The sequence below is a fragment of the Esox lucius genome, chromosome 19, assembly GCF_011004845.1.
Source record: "Esox lucius isolate fEsoLuc1 chromosome 19, fEsoLuc1.pri, whole genome shotgun sequence".
In the NCBI taxonomy this organism is placed as follows: domain Eukaryota; kingdom Metazoa; phylum Chordata; class Actinopteri; order Esociformes; family Esocidae; genus Esox; species Esox lucius.
This window is the reverse complement of record NC_047587.1, coordinates 15,131,447-15,145,854: the sequence shown is the minus strand read 5'-3', so window position 1 is coordinate 15,145,854 and position 14,408 is coordinate 15,131,447. Positions and strand designations below refer to the sequence as shown.

Sequence of the window (14,408 nt, the reverse complement as noted above, 5' to 3'; positions counted from 1 at the left end):
CATTGCTACAGATAGCTCTAAGGTGAAGTGGCTTGTGTCTCTTCTGTCCTTATTTTTGGGTAGAACAGAAACAAGTGGTAGCTAAGATCAGAGGGTCTATTAACTTGGACCTAGCACTGTGGTTGCCATGATAGCATAAAGTTATTCACTGGACTTGAGCGGCTTCATTTTTTCTTTAATGGGGATGTTCTAAGAATTTTGACCAGTAGTGTATCTCTGTCTGGTGCCACTAGCCCAGGACAAGAACAAAACTATTTTTTTTCCTCGGTTATTGTCAAACCACAAACAGAACAGACTATAACAAGAGTAATTCCAAAACAAAATACTGTAGTTAGCAGTTAGATAGTTAGCTACTACAGTGCCTTGCGAAAGTATTCGGCCCCCTTGAACTTTTCAACCTTTTGCCACATTTCAGGCCTCAAACATAAAGATATAAAACTGTAATTTTTTGTGAAGAATCAACAACAAGTGGGACATAATTATGAAGTGGAACGAAATTCATTGGATATTTCAAACCTTTTTAACAAATAAAATACTGAAAAATTGGGCGTGCAAAATTATTCAGCCCCTTTACTTTCAGTGCAGCAAACTCTCTCCAGATGTTCAGTGAGGATCTCTGAATTATCCAATGTTGACCTAAATGACTAATGATGATAAATAGAATCCCCCTGTGTGTAATCAAGTCTCCGTATAAATGCACCTGCTCTGTGATTGTCTCAGAGGTCCGTTTAAAGCGCAGAGAGCATCATGAAGAACAGGGAACACACCAGGCAGGTCCGAGATACTGTTGTCGAGAAGTTTAAAGCCGGATTTGGATACCAAAAGATTTCCCAAGCCTTAAACATCCCAAGGAGCACTGTGCAAGCGATAATAATGAAATGGAAGGAGTATCAGACCACTGCAAATCTACGAAGACCCGGCTGTCCCTCTAAACTTTCAGCTCATACAAGGAGAAGACTGATCAGAGATGCAGCCAAGAGGCCCATGATCACTCTGGATGAACTGCAGAGATCTACAGCTGAGGTGGGAGACTCTGTCCATAGGACAACAATCAGTCGTATACTGCACAAATCTGGCCTTTATGGAAGAGTGGCAAGAAGAAAGACATTTCTTAAAGATATCCATAAAAAGTGTTGTTTAAAGTTTGCCACAAGCCACCTGGGAGACACACCAAACATGTGGAAGAAGGTGCTCTGGTCAGATGAAACCAAAATCAAACTTTTTGGCAACAATGCAAAACGTTATGTTTGGCGTAAAAGCAACACAGCTCATCAACCTGAACACACCATCTCCACTATCAAACATGGTGGTGGCAGCATCATGGTTTGGGCCTGCTTTTCTTCAGCAGGGACAGGGAAGATGGTTAAAATTGATGGGAAGATGGATGGAGCCAAATACAGGACCATTCTGGAAGAAAACCTGATGGAGTCTGCAAAAGACCTGAGACTGGGATGGAGATTTGTCTTCCAACAAGACAATGATCCAAACATAAAGCAAAATCTACAATGGAATGGTTCACAAATAAACATATCCAGGTGTTAGAATGGCCAAGTCAAAGTCCAGACCTGAATCCAATCGAGAATCTGTGGAAAGAACTGAAAACTGCTGTTCACAAACGCTCTCCATCCAACCTCACTGAGCTCGAGCTGTTTTGCAAGGAGGAATGGGCAAAGATTTCAGTCTCTCGATGTGCAAAACTGATAGAGACATACCCCAAGCGACTTACAGCTTTAATCGCAGCAAAAGGTGGCGCTACAAAGTATTAACTTAAGGGGGCTGAATAATTTTATAATCAGTTTTTTATTTGTTAAAAATGTTTGAAATATCCAATAAATTTCGTTCCACTTCATGATTGTGTCCCACTTGTTGTTGATTCTTCACAAAAAATTACAGTTTTATATCTTTATGTTTGAAGCCTGAAATGTGGCAAAAGGTTGAAAAGGTCAAGGGGGCTGAATACTTTCGCAAGGCACTGTAAATCTATAGTTGTAATTAGATATATTCTGCTATTCCCCATGTAGATGCTAGAGGGAGGACATTACCAACTTGTCCTTTAATTGCCAGATATTGTTAGCTTTGTTTGACACTTTATCACAGTGTCACGCTGGTAGATATGGAGACGGAGGCAAGCGCAGAAGTTCGAGGGTTTCTGCGTTTTATTAAACAAAAATAATGAATAACTAAACTGAGTGCCGGGCACTACGATAAGTCCAATGGGGCAGGAGCACATAACAGATACACACACAATGACCAACAAGGACAAGGAGAAAAGGGCTGAACTAAATACACTGAGAAACGAGGAGAACAGAAACAGGTGGGGGCTAAAACACAGGTGAACTGAATATACCGTTTAACAGAAACAAGAACAGGAAAGACCATACAAGGACAAGACAAGGACACACAGAAAACACGAAGTGGATTGGCCCCTTCAGGAAGGGACCATTACACACAGTTAGCAGATTGCCGGTTGCAGAAGGCCGAAGTACAGGGAAATATACTGTACTGGTTTATTGGTCATCATTTACCTGTACAGTAATGAATTGCAGTTTACTTCTCCAGAAAGAAGATTCACACCCAAACCAGATTGAGGATATTAGGATGAACTCTAAAATGAATGTGTACATTTTAAAAGAAAACGGTCAGAAAAGATTATTGAAGAAAAGGGTAGAACTTTGAGTCTCTGAACTCTCTGGAACTCTTGTTCTGCTAATTCTAGACCTTGCTACCTCCTCTATCCTCACTCAACCCTAAAACCTCTATCCCAGTGTCCCTCACTACACATATCTCATTAAAACATCTTGCTGTATTATGACACTTCTGTTTTTGCAGTTGGTAAGAAAAACCTAAGAACTTGAATTACAATAGTAGAACTGATTATCAATAACAACAACAACATATTTTAATGCTTTAAACATACTTTTATTGTTGAAAGTATTGTATTTGAAGACATTTTGTGTTTACAATTGATGTCTCTCACAAAGGGTTTAGTATGAAATACCCTCTCACACAGAGTTCAGGAGGAACCCACTGAAGGTGGTGACATTAGAGCCTTCACGGCTAGTTATTTGCATCCCTTGGGGAAGACGCACATTAACAGTGTCCCCCTTTTCCAGCTGCAAAACGACTGCATGGGTGGCAAAATCTTCAGTGGATACTTTTTTGACTCCCAGCCACGCCAAACACATTTCTGTACCGTTCTTGTACAAGCCTGCACCAACGGTCTCTGCATTGGCCCAGCCATAAATGGTGAAGGTCATGTAGTAGACTCCTTTTTCAGGAGCAGTGAACACACCTGTTTCAGAGAAGACGAAAAAGGCAGGTGTGCATTTATAATCATTGCACACTTAGTGAAACAAATAGCTCCCAGAAATTTGCAATAGAGCCAGTAGTGTTAACATTTGGCAGAAATGTGATATTGTTTACTGAGACCTGTATTGACATTTATATGAAAGCATTTACCATGTGTTAAAGTTACTGCACTGTATTTTTCTGTTTAGGGATATTACTGTAGCTGTAATTTCACATTAGTCTAATTGAACTGCTGATTCTTGACAGATATTCTAGGTTTCAGGGCGAGGTTTTTTATGTTAAAATATGGCTGAAATTGGAAGTTGTTTCAGTTCTGCTAGCCAGTCATCAAGCCTCCCTGATCTTCAAGGGTGAGGCAGTATTGTTGACCAAAACAAAGTCTGTTTCAGACAAAGACATTTTTGCAATGTTGTTCTGTTGACTTCATGTTGGAAGGGAAGAGAAGGTTTTATTTGACTCCAATGGGTATCCTACATAAGTTTATTAATATTTATTTCAGATCTCATTTAGTGCTTTAGTATCTTAGTCAAATATCTGTGTGTATCCTGTTTGCTTCGCCACCTAGTTTATTCAGACACTCCTCGTCCTGTGGACCCAACCCATCTAATGTGGTGTCCCCTTGATTAGCTCATTTCCTGACAATGACCCAACAACTCATAATACTGGATCACTTCAAACTTTTGCCATCTTTCCCACTCTTTTTTTCTTTTATTAAACTCAATGTTCTTCACCCCTCCCACTCACAAAGCAGGGAATTTGCTTGATCTCATCCTTAAGCTCCTGTCAATTGTTTCATGCTGTAATTTTCTTTACTACAATGAAATAGATTTGTACATGCATTTCTACAGTAATAGAGCTGTACTCCTAAGTCTTTTTTGATAAAACAGATGTTTACTTGTATATATGCAGATGGATAACATCTCTGATTTTATTATTACCCTGAGAAGCTGCTGTCACATTTATTTTGAAGCACTTCCTTTTACAACTGTGCTGCAGTTAATTGTTTAATCTCTGATACTAACACAGTACAACTAAGTAGAAAGTTTATATAAAGTTAAGTGAATAGATGCCCAATCAGAAATATTAATAAGAAGCTCACCTGTTTTTTTGTCATAAGCATCACCAATGTTTGTGATCGCCTCCTGGAAGATCACATTGGCGAGGTGGTTGAATGGTCCAGTTTTGCCATAACCATCTCCAATTAATGGTCCTTCTGGCCTAAGTGATGCAGAAAAAGCCACCATGGTTCTTTCTAGGAAAGAAAAAGGAAAACTTAACTTAGCTGTTCATGTTCTGTTGGAATGATTGGTCCAGAACCATTAATGTAAAGTCTTGATAAACACATTGTATCGGATCTCCAAACAGTTTAAATATCCATATTCATCCAATATTCTCACTGATGACATTTAGTACAAACAGTATATGGTCTGTTTAATATGTATTGATCTTTATGAAAACAAATCTGTTCATAAAACTCCATAAGAGTTACCTCTACATACACCCAATACACCTGACATTACAATTCAGGAAAACACCATTTCATTTGACCTCAATCATCCAATATATTTTTTTGGTCCAATATATTTAGTCCAATATATATATTTTGATTTTGTCAAATTACATGAAGAAAATCCAAACTGTGTTCTTACTGCCTATGGTTTTCTTGAGGTCCTCCACCATAGAACGCAGAGCTTTGATCTCACAAATGCAATTACAGTCACCCATCCTGATTCCTGGTCTTTAAGATTTCTTTGTTTCTTTCTTTGCGGTTTGGATCCTCTGAGATGCAGAGCACCCCTTTATATTCCCTGAAACACAACAAAGAAAATTAGCTGGAATCAGGGTGTGACCTTATGAATATTCCTTTACTTCCTGATCTGATTCTAAAGAAAATCTATGAAACACATGTTGTGTTGGATGCTGATATGGGAAGGGTAAACATGGAAAACAGATTATTATTATTTAGAGGCATATCAACGATACGTTTCACAGACAAATATGTTGCAATTAAAGTAAGAGTGTTGCGTAACAAAGAGTTTTCAATCAATGATTGGAGAAGATGTCTTCAATAACCACATATGGGATGGATTTCTTTTTCAAATGTGATAGTTGGAGTGAACTCTAAGAATTTTGCCTATTGTGAAACATAGAAATTAACTGTAACAGATCACCTTTCGCTCTTGGACTAACTGATTGTAACAATGACTGAACATAAAGAATTGCACTACATTATGTTTTGATTCCATAACCAGTGTAGTCATTATACATAATCTAAAACCTCTTGAATATTTCTTTAGGGTCCCGTGTGCTGTTATTAAGGGCACAGATGACAGATCCCAGTTGAGAGATTTAATGAAGGTTTTCAAAAGAACTGGGATACAAAATAGCACGGTTACATAACATGGACTCCATGGTATGTAGCTTGACAGTTATTTGAATACATTTGTGTGTGTGGTTCTGAAAACGAGGAGGAAATAAATGCAATAATGATTAGCATGTGTTAACTTAATATACCTGTAATATAGCATAGGGTATAATCAATAAGGAACAATGAGCATAGTGATAATAAAATATATTTTAAAACTCCTGTCAAAAGTAATGCATGTACATTGTTTGAACATAATGTATTTCAATGTGAAACGTCTTTCTAGACGACACTTCAATGTTTGATGTTGTTTGTTGTACTCAGATGAGCTTTACATTTAAAACAAATATAAGATTTAGATAAGCTGTTACGTTTTTTTGTACTGAAAGTGGTGAAATATAACAACATGTGTGAAAAGTACCAAAATGACAAAGAATACTGCATTTAGTATTTCCAGTAGGATCAATAGTTTAGGATCAATAGCTTATTTCAATAGTTTAGGATCAATAGCCTACTGTTGCTGTTAATTATGTATTATCATGCACACATGTAGTCTGTTTGAGTGTTATACATTACATTATGTCAATCTCAGAGTACCTATTCATTTTGGTCATTTGAATGGTAGTTTACTAAAAACATAACATTCTGTCTTGGAAACCGACCAAGAAATTCAGATATGCAGACAAAATGAATGTCTGTTATAACTTTCACTCATAATATAAACATAGTGTAATTCACGCAAGTCTATACAATTGCAATGTTTATTTTTTTAAATTGCAAAACCTTTCGCCACCCATGACATACGCAAACTGTTATGGAAATAGAATTGCTTCTAAATTATTGCGAATGTGCAGATCACAATGTAAACATTTATATTGCAATGTGTACAATTTACAAATGAATACAAAATCCACAAACAAATGTCTCATGATCTGCAAATAAAAAATACGATCCACAAATATATTTCACTACCCATAAATAAACTCCTTCCTACTTATACCTCAAAGCAAGGATTTGAATATATGAAAAATTATTTCCGATTATCCCACACCTTTGAACAGTTACGCTGCTATATTATTGTGCTGTGGGATATGAGGAATGCACTTCTCAGGTCCTGGTCCACATCTGCGGAGTACCTGGTTTGGGTGGCCTGTTGCTGTCCCTGTCCTTGTCGACCTGGTCATACTTTTGACCTAGTCTAAAATCAAATAGACTCTTGATTTAGCCCAGAGAAATTTATTAATTATTCCAATTGGACTCTTAATATCTCACCTGGCACAGCCAGAAGAGGACTGGTCACCCCACTGAGCCTGGGTCCTCTCTAGGTTTCTTCCTTAAATTCGGCCTTCTCAGGGAGTTTTTCCTAGCCACTGAAATTCAACACTACTGTTGTTTGCTCCTTGGGATTTAAGGCCGGGTGTTCCTGTAAAGCACTTTGTGACAACTGCTGTTGTAAAAAGGGCTTTATAAATACATTTGATTGAATGATTGATTGATATGGTGTTGGTAACAAGTTTATAATAGCAAAAACCCACCTTGGGGGTTTCTGGCACATTTATTGCTTAATTAACACCCCTTCCTATCCATAGGTGTGTCTAAGACCACTACCACTCAGCTGTCAGAAAAGAAAAGGTCCCACGATTTGGAGATGGCCAAGATGAAAGCAGAATGGCAGCAAGAGAAGATCAATGAGCTGACAAAGGAAAGACACTTTCTGAAGGAGCAGTTGGTATTAGGTGAATCTCAACAGATTACTTACATAAATTATAGGTAAACTTGATCTGAACTGAATGTTTTGTTGGCGGCTAAATGTATAGTGTCATTCAATTACAATTAGGTCCAGAAATAATTGGACACTGACACAATTTGTGTTATTTTGGCTGTTTACCAAAATATATTCAAGTTACAGTTAAATAATGAATATGGCCTTAACGTGCAGTCTGTCAGCTTTAATTTGAGGGTATTCATATCCAAATTGGAGAAAGGGTTAAGGAAATACTGCTCTATAAGTTTTAGCCCCCTCTTTTTCAAGGGACCAAAAGTAGGTTTGCGCTATTCCTATGTTATTTCCTCATCAGTTAAGCAGGTAAAAGGTCTGGAGTTGATCAGTGGACAGTAGAGTGAGATACAAGGTTAATTTTTGTTTACTTTCTTGTCGTACCATTGTACCTTAACTCCACATAAACATTTTAACAACATTGCTGATTAGTTTACAACAGTTCAAGTTTTCAATTGGTTCAACAGTTTGCCTATCTTGTTGGTGCACCTTTCATTTAGAAAATTTGCAATTGCCTAAAATAAATCCATATTGAGAACATTTAGACACTGCCCTTATTTATTTATTTAAGAAGGGCAGTGTGTTAACCCAATACTAAAGCCACTCATTTTAGTATTCTATAAAAATGTAAGCAATGTCGACACAGGCTTGATCTTTACTTTGCTCTGATTCAGCCAAATTCAGCCATGTTGATTGGATGGCGCTTCTGCAATGACCAAGTCAGTCACCTGATCTCAACCCAATCAAGTATGAATTTCACTTGCTAAAGACAAAACTTAAGGCAGAGAGACCCACAAACAAACAACAACTGAAGACAGCTGCTGTGAAGGCCTGGCAAAGTATCACAAAGGTGTAAACCCAGAGTTTGGGGATGTCCATGCATTCCAGACTTCAAACAGTCATTGCCTGCAAAGGATTCTTGACAAAGTATTATAAGTAAAAATTTTATTTATGATTGTGTCAATTTGTCCAAATACATTTGAGCCCCTATTAATAATAATAATATTCCTTTTTTTGTAAGCATATGCTGTGAGATGCCATGCGCTACAGACATGCCACTTTGCCCATAGGTGTATACCATCTGCTGAATTCATCTATAATTAGACTATGGGTCCAGTTGAACCCTAGGTGGCGCTATAATAAGCAATCTAAACCACTTTAAAAGCTACACTGGCATATCCACCCTATATGACCTAGAGGTCTGAAATTCATTCCATAGGTCCCTTGGGGTCCCCTGCTGGAGCTGCTGCCCCGCGACCCGATACCGGATAAGCGTATGAAGATGAAAGAGGTCCCTCTTCACTTATGGAACAAATTTACCTCAAGAACCCATCAAGTCTGTTATCTTGGATTTTCTGCCTTTTTTATTTATGTCTAAAACACTCAAATGTTATCTAGCTCTGCACCGATCTTCACGCCTCTCGGTGTGTCATCTTGGGACATGTACCTTAAGATTCGATATAAGGATTGTTGATATCTGTAACAGAGTGACTGATATAGACCAATGAAAATTTGTGTAGGCGTGGTCTCAATTCAAATGCTCATATATGCATGATAGTGAGGCCAACTGCAACCAAACAAATTATATGGGTTCAGGCCTATGGCAGGAAGGCCTCCAAAAAATGTTTGGGGTCAAAGGGGTATGAATGGGAGTCAGTGGTGATTCAATGGTAGTCAGTGGGGAATGAATGGAGACCAATGGGGAATGAATGGAGATCAATGGGGAATGAATGGAAGTCAATGGGGAATGAATGGAGATCAATACGGAATGAATGGAGGTCAATGTTGATTCATTGGGAGTCTATGGGGAACACAGAAGTCAACGGGGAATAAATGGGGGCAATGGGGAAATAATTGGGATCAATGGGGAAGGAATTTAAGTCAATGGGGAATGATTGGAGGTCAACAGGGAATTAATTGAAATCAAGAGTAATTAAATGGGAGTCGGTGGGGAAAGAATAGGAGTTAATTGGGAATGAATGACAATGAATTCAGAATGAATGGGTGCAATGGCGGTCCTGGAAGGAAAGGACTTGTTATGGAAATTCTTGAACTAATGTACATTTGAGAAATGTCTGCCTTTCTATTACCTGGTATGTAACTCTGGTCTTTGGTTGTGACACACGTCTGTATAATATCAGAGCATCACTAGGTACTCTGACCATCTGTTCTTCTGCCTAGACCAGTAAGGGTATCTGTCCTATGTTCCTTAGGAATGTAGGAGAGGGGGATCTGGTATTTGCCTAGGGGGGCATCTTTGACTGGTATCAGCAGATTATTGAATTACTCATTAATATGCCAATCTGTATAACTCATCAGGGCATCTATTGTCTGTCCAGGGTTGAAGAGGTTACCCATATGGGGAAAGACACAGGGAAAGAATAATACAGGGAAAAACATTTCAAAAATGATTCATATCAATGTTTGTTGGCAGCTCAGTTATCAGGGTGTGTGATCTTGACATTCAGTTATATTTATGTGTGTGCCATACCATGGAAATTGGTAGAATACAATAGGGAACTCATGAATAGCCAGTGTGAAATACCTAGCCAGTCATCCGTCAACTCCTGCTACATTTCAATCGTTGAGTCACTTGTTCAAAGACCTTAAAGTAGTTTTTCTCGCAAGTCCTTGCTGAACTTTCATGGGTACATGGCAAGCGGAAGGCAGTTATACTGTTACACTAGCGCACCAACTAAACCCAATACACTGCTTAATTATATTGAATCATAACCTCTAGTTCCAGGGTTGCCCAAAGTTTTGGTCTTGGTAGTGTAGAAAATGTATTTATTGTTATATCCTTGTTTATTCATTATTCTGTTAGAAGGCCTTTGTACCCTGTATGCTTGAATAATTACATATACTAAAATACTTTTCTTTCTCTGTTTCCAACTTATGAGGCCAGTGTCTGTGTTCAGGGACAGTGATGAATGGAATGTCAGCTGAGCAGGGTCTTGGCTCCTTTTAGCAGTATGAGGCCTCTGCCTGTGCCATAAAACCACCATAAGAGACTGTTCTCTACGAGGAAGCTCTGGAACAGCAGGAGGTTATTATTACTTATATCCTACAGGTGAACAGAACTCTATTCCTTATTGGAGAAAGCTTAGTTAACCAAAGGCCCCATATAGTAACTGTCCAGATTGATATACCTCAGCCTTTGACCGGGTTGTCAGAGCAACCAACATTCTATGCTTTTCTGTGCCTCCTGGAGCCGTCTGTGTGTAACCTTGCATTTTTAGACTACCTCATAGTGGCGACTATTCCTAAAACGTACATTCTGCAAATGCTAATTCTGTCATCTGTACTGTAGGCAGAGAAAATAAGCTTGAACCTGAAATGCCATAATCAGACCAACTGTCATGACACCACTCTGTGTTGATCTCTGTATTTGTACTCTTTTTGTCATGATGCTTGTTCCCGTATATACAATTAAACCTGAAATAATTAACTGTTATGCTAATGACGAAGGAGTTTTTACTTGATAAATTGCAAACATTTCCCATCTTCCACAGTAGACCAAAATATATTCTGGCTGTTGGTCTCCAGGCTGGACAGAAACATGATCTATTATGTATAGAAATGTGAAAGATACAAAAAGATATTGTTTGGTGTCACGGTCGTGGGATGGAAAGGACACAGGCGCAGAGTAGAGGTAGGGAAGGTAATCCATATTTAATCAAACAAAAGAAAGAAGGACTCCAACAAACAAAAAGGCAGCAACCAGTGACGTGGGTCTTCCTTACACAGGATACACAAAACCAAAATAAACCACGCCTTGGGGCCTACAAACTAAACTTAAATAGGGTCCCCAATTGGAGGCAATGACTAACACCTGCCTCCAATTGGGGAAACCAAAAAAAAAGGAGTAGAGGTGGCTAAAGGCCACCTCCTGTCCTGTCCTGGCTATGCCCCGAGCCCAGCGCAGAGATGGCTAGGGGCACAGCCAGGACGTGACAGTACCCCCCCCCAAAGGCGCGGGCTCCCGACCGCAAGACCGGGACGACCACACCCGGACCGGCGGAGGCTCAGCGCCCGGAGCCGCCGGCACAGGCCGGGGAGGCGGAGCCGCAGGGACAGGCCAGGGAGGCAGAGGGTCAGGAGACGGGAGAGCCGGCGGAGGGACAGGAACCGGCAGGAGAGCCGGCGGCGGGTCGACAGCCGGCGGAGGAGCAGGAGCCGGGGGAACCGGCGGAGGGTCGACAGCCGGCGGAGGAGCAGGAGCCGGGGGAGCCGGTGGAGGAATAGGAGACGGGGAAACCGGCGGAGGGTCAGGAGCCGGCGGAAGAGCCGGCAGAGGAGCAGGAGACGGGGGAGCCGGCGGGGGAATAGGAGCCGGCGGAGGAGCAGGAGCCGGGGGAGGCGGCGGAGGGTCCGGAGCCGGCGGAAGAGCCGGCGGAGGAGTAGGAGCCGGGGGAGCCGGCGGAGGAATAGGAGACGGGGGAGCCGGCGGAGGGTCAGGAGCCTGCGGAAGAGCCGGCGGAGGAGTAGGAGACGGGGAAACCGGTGGAGGGTCAGGAGCCGGCGGAAGAGCCGGCGGAGGAGTAGGAGCCGGCGGAGGAGCAGGAGCCGGTGGAGGAGCAGGAGCCGGGGGAGCCGGCGGAGGGTCCGGAGCCGGCGGAAGGGCCGGCGGTGGGTCCGGAGCCGGCGGAAGAGCCGGCGGAAGAGCCGGCGGAGGGTCCGGAGCCGGCGGAAGAGCCGGCGGAGGAGTAGGAGCCGGGGGAGCTGGCGGGGGAATAGGAGCCGGTGGAGGAGCAGGAGCCGGTGGAGCCGGCGGAGGGTCCGGAGCCGGCGGGAGAGCCGGTGGAGGAGTAGGAGCCGGGGGAGCCGGCGGAGGAATAGGAGCCGGCGGCAGGTCGGCAGCCGGCGGAGGAGCAGGAGCCGGGGGAGCCGGCGGAGGGTCCGGAGCCGGCGGAAGAGCCGGCGGAGGAGTAGGAGCCGGGGGAGCCGGCGGAGGAATAGGAGACAGGGGAGCCGGCGGAGGAATAGGAGCCGGCAGCAGGTCGGCAGCCGGCGGAGGAGCAGGAGCCGGGGGAGCCGGCGGAGGGTCAGAACCCTGTGGGAGAGCCGGCGAAGGAGCCGGAGACGGGGAAGCCGGCGGAGGGTCAGGGAGAGCCGGCGGAGGGTCAGGGAGAGCCGGGACAGGCGAGGGCGCCGCTGAGGCCGGGACAGGCGAGGGCGCCGCTGAGGCCGGGACAGGCGAGGGCGCCGCTGAGGCCGGGACAGGCGAGGGCGCCGCTGAGGCCGGGACAGGCGAGGGCACCGTAGGACGATGCGGGGGCTCCTGGGCAGGTGAAGGCGCTGCGGGACAAGGCGGCCAGTCCACCGCGGGCTCGGGCGGCGGCCAGTCATCCGCGGCCTCGGGCGGCGGCGGCCAGTCATCCGCGGCCTCGGGCGGCCAGTCAACCGCTGGCTCGGGCGGCGGCGGCCAGTCATCCACGGCCCCGGGCGGCGGCGACCAGTCATCCGCTGGCTCGGGCGGCGGCGGCCAGTCATCCGCGGACCCGGGCGGCGGCGGCCAGTCATCCGCGGGCCCGGGCGGCGGCGGCCAGTCATCCGCGGGCCCGGGCGGCGGCCAGTCCACGGCGGGTCCTGGCGGCGGCGAAAACAGGGCAGCGGGAGGAGCTGGCGGCTGAGGCCACTGGGCAGCGGGTGGAGCTGGCGGCTGAGGCCACTGGGCAGCGGGTGGAGCTGGCGGCTGAGGCCACTGGGCAGCGGGTGGAGCTGGCGGCTGAGGCCACTGGGCAGCGGGTGGAGCTGGCGGCTGAGGCCACTGGGCAGCGGGTGGAGCTGGCGGCTGAGGCCACTGGGCAGCGGGTGGAGCTGGCGGCGGAGGCCACTGGGCAGCGGGAGGAGCTGGCGGCTGCGGCCACTGGGCAGCGGGAGGAGCTGGCGGCTGCGGCCACTGGGCAGCGGGAGGAGCTGGCGGCTGCGGCCACTGGGCAGCGGGAGGAGCTGGCGGCTGCGGCCACTGGGCAGCGGGAGGAGCTGGCGGCTGCGGCCACTGGGCAGCGGGAGGAGCTGGCGGCTGCGGCCACTGGGCAGCGGGGGGCGCTGGCGGCGCTGACTGCGGCTCCCAGGCAGCGGGGAACGCTGGCTGCGGCTCCCAAGCAGCGGGGGACGCTGGCTGCGGCTCCCAAGCAGCGGGGAGCGCTGGCTGCGGCTCCCAGGCAGCGGGGGACGCTGGCTGCGGCTCCCGGGCAGCAGGGGGCGCTGGCGGCGCTGGCTGCGGCTCCCAGGCAGCGGGGGGCGCTGGCTGCGGCTCCCAGGCAGCGGGGGACGCTGGCTGCGGCTCCCGGGCAGCAGGGGGCGCTGGCGGCGCTGGCTGCGGCTCCCAGGCAGCGGGGGGCGCTGGCTGCGGCTCCCGGGCAGCAGGGGGCGCTGGCTGCGGCTCCCGGGCAGCAGGGGGCGCTGGCTGCGGCTCCCGGGCAGCAGGGGGCGCTGGCTGCGGCTCCCGGGCAGCAGGGGGCGCTGGCGGCGCTGGCTGCGGCTCCCAGGCAGCGGGGGACGCTGGCTGCAGCTCCCAAGCAGCAGGGGGTGCTGGTGGCGCTGGCTGCGGCTCCCAGGCAGCGGGGGGCGCTGGCTGCGGTTCCCAGGCAGCAGGGGGTGCTAGCGGCGCTGGCTGCGGCTCCCAGGCAGCAGGGGGCGCTGGCTGCGGCTCCCAGGCAGCAGGGGGCGCTGGCTGCGGCTCCCAGGCAGCAGGGGGCGCTGGCTGCGGTTCCCAAGCAGCAGGGGGTGCTGGCGGCGCTGGCTGCGGCTCCCAGGCAGCAAGGGGCGCTGGCTGCGGCTCCCAGGCAGCAGGGGGCGCTGGCTGCGGCTCCCAGGCAGCAAGGGGCGCTGGCTGCGGCTCCCAGGCAGCAGGGGGCGCTGGCTGCGGCTCCCAGGCAGCAGGGGGCGCTGGCTGCGGCTCCCAGGCAGCGAGGAGCGCTGGCTGCGGCTCCCGAGCAGCGGGGGGCGCTG

General features: G+C 46.8%; 1 protein-coding gene across 1 annotated transcript; it reads right to left on the bottom strand.

The window, feature by feature from the left end:
• Positions 1 to 2,930: 2,930 nt before the first annotated feature.
• On the bottom strand, positions 2,931 to 5,057 carry LOC105018356 (complement C1q-like protein 2). Its single transcript, XM_010883697.1, has 3 exons — positions 4,959 to 5,057; positions 4,409 to 4,561; positions 2,931 to 3,292 (listed from the first exon to the last, which is right to left on the bottom strand). Exons 1-3 carry the CDS (start codon positions 5,032 to 5,034, stop codon positions 3,003 to 3,005), a joined length of 519 nt encoding a protein of 172 aa, XP_010881999.1. The 5' UTR covers positions 5,035 to 5,057; the 3' UTR covers positions 2,931 to 3,002.
• Positions 5,058 to 14,408: the final 9,351 nt, after the last annotated feature.

Bases quoted from the DNA above. Each gene is read 5' to 3' on its own strand.
- LOC105018356 (XM_010883697.1), bottom strand. From the start codon at position 5,034: ATGGGTGACTGTAATTGCATTTGTGAGATCAAAGCTCTGCGTTCTATG. The intron at 4,562-4,958 runs GTAAGAACACAG...TTTCTTTCCTAG, and splicing joins CCTCAAGAAAACCATAGGCA to AAAGAACCATGGTGGCTTTT. The intron at 3,293-4,408 runs GTGAGCTTCTTA...TCTCTGAAACAG, and splicing joins TGCTTATGACAAAAAAACAG to GTGTGTTCACTGCTCCTGAA.